At 34.1% G+C, this 1,123-nt stretch overlaps 1 protein-coding gene across 3 annotated transcripts in view; it reads right to left on the bottom strand.

The window, feature by feature from the left end:
* Nucleotides 1-1,123, bottom strand: part of LOC102006178 (UDP-glucuronosyltransferase 2B17-like) — a 104,742-nt gene that overhangs the window by 101,121 nt on the left and 2,498 nt on the right. For all 3 annotated transcript variants that reach the window (XM_013518531.1, XM_005392814.2, XM_005392815.2), the window contains exon 2: nucleotides 929-1,077. In XM_013518531.1, the coding sequence (XP_013373985.1) occupies nucleotides 929-1,077 (149 nt within the window). The remainder of the gene's footprint in view (nucleotides 1-928; nucleotides 1,078-1,123) is intronic.

The raw sequence follows: 1,123 nt of genomic DNA, 5'->3' as shown, positions 1-1,123 counted from the left end.
AAAAAAAAAAAACCATTTCATATCTTTCTTTTTAGTGGTAAAATTCATGAATTTTCATTGTTTGAAATACCTTTAAAAGGTATTATTGGCACAAGTTATCTTAAATATATCCTATTTAACACGTTATTCATGTGCTTCCTGTCATCATAGTTGCACATGTTCATTAATTTAAAACAAGTCTGTAGGATAGCTCTTCTCTATAATTTGGCTAGATAGTACAACACTGGATTTCAGTTCTTAATGGATGAGATTACCTGTCAAGACTACATGGTACATACTAAACAAGCAATGGAATCAGTGATAACACAAATCACAAAAGCCTCAAGAGTGAACATTAATTCTAGATCACTTAGTCCTAAAGATATGTCAAAGTTCCATCCATTTTAACTTTCCCTGATTTCTTTTCTTTATTTATTTTTTTATTTTAGGGGGTTACCGGCCTTTTTATATGAGTAGGTGCAGTCCTCAGTTTGAAAATCCTAGTTTAAGTAATATTATCTGGTACCTGAGCTCTTGGAATTTCCTCAATTTCCCCCTTCCATAGTCTTGCCTCTCTAGAAACTAATCCAGTAACTGAATTAAGAAAAATATTCTTACTTCTTTATTAAGTAATTCCTATTATAACTCTCTTGAATGTAGTGGTTCTGTGAATACACAATACCTCTTTCAGATGCACTTAATCCATTTGAACTATCTGGTCACTAATTACCTCATATAAAATAGGCCTGTTTAGTCAGCTTTGAGATTTCAATCAAATTTGGAAACTTGTGATACTACAGAAACATGAGTTTCTCTTGGAAGGATACTTTATCCCATTCCTAGCTTAGCTCTCAGTTTGAGCAACTCTTCTTAGTTCATGGTTGATTATTCTTGGTGAAAATGAAAAGTCAGACACAAACAAAACAATAGAAAAACAGAGATATTTTACCTTAGGCAAAGGTTTGGCAGGTTTGCAGTGGAGTCCACCAACAAACTCAGTATTTGGCAAGGTGGGGCGAGGAAATTCCAAATCCCAGTAGGATCGAATGAGCCACATTTCTGCTTTTGCCATACTCTGTGATAATGTAGTGGGTCTCCCTAAACAAAGAAGGAAAACAAGGAAAGAATGAAAGAGAAAGAGAGA

The sequence above is a fragment of the Chinchilla lanigera genome, unplaced genomic scaffold, assembly GCF_000276665.1.
Source record: "Chinchilla lanigera isolate Chin_1 unplaced genomic scaffold, ChiLan1.0 scaffold00046, whole genome shotgun sequence".
Lineage (NCBI taxonomy): Eukaryota > Metazoa > Chordata > Mammalia > Rodentia > Chinchillidae > Chinchilla > Chinchilla lanigera.
The sequence above is the reverse complement of the archived record's forward strand: the minus strand, read 5'-3'. Positions and strand labels throughout refer to the sequence as shown.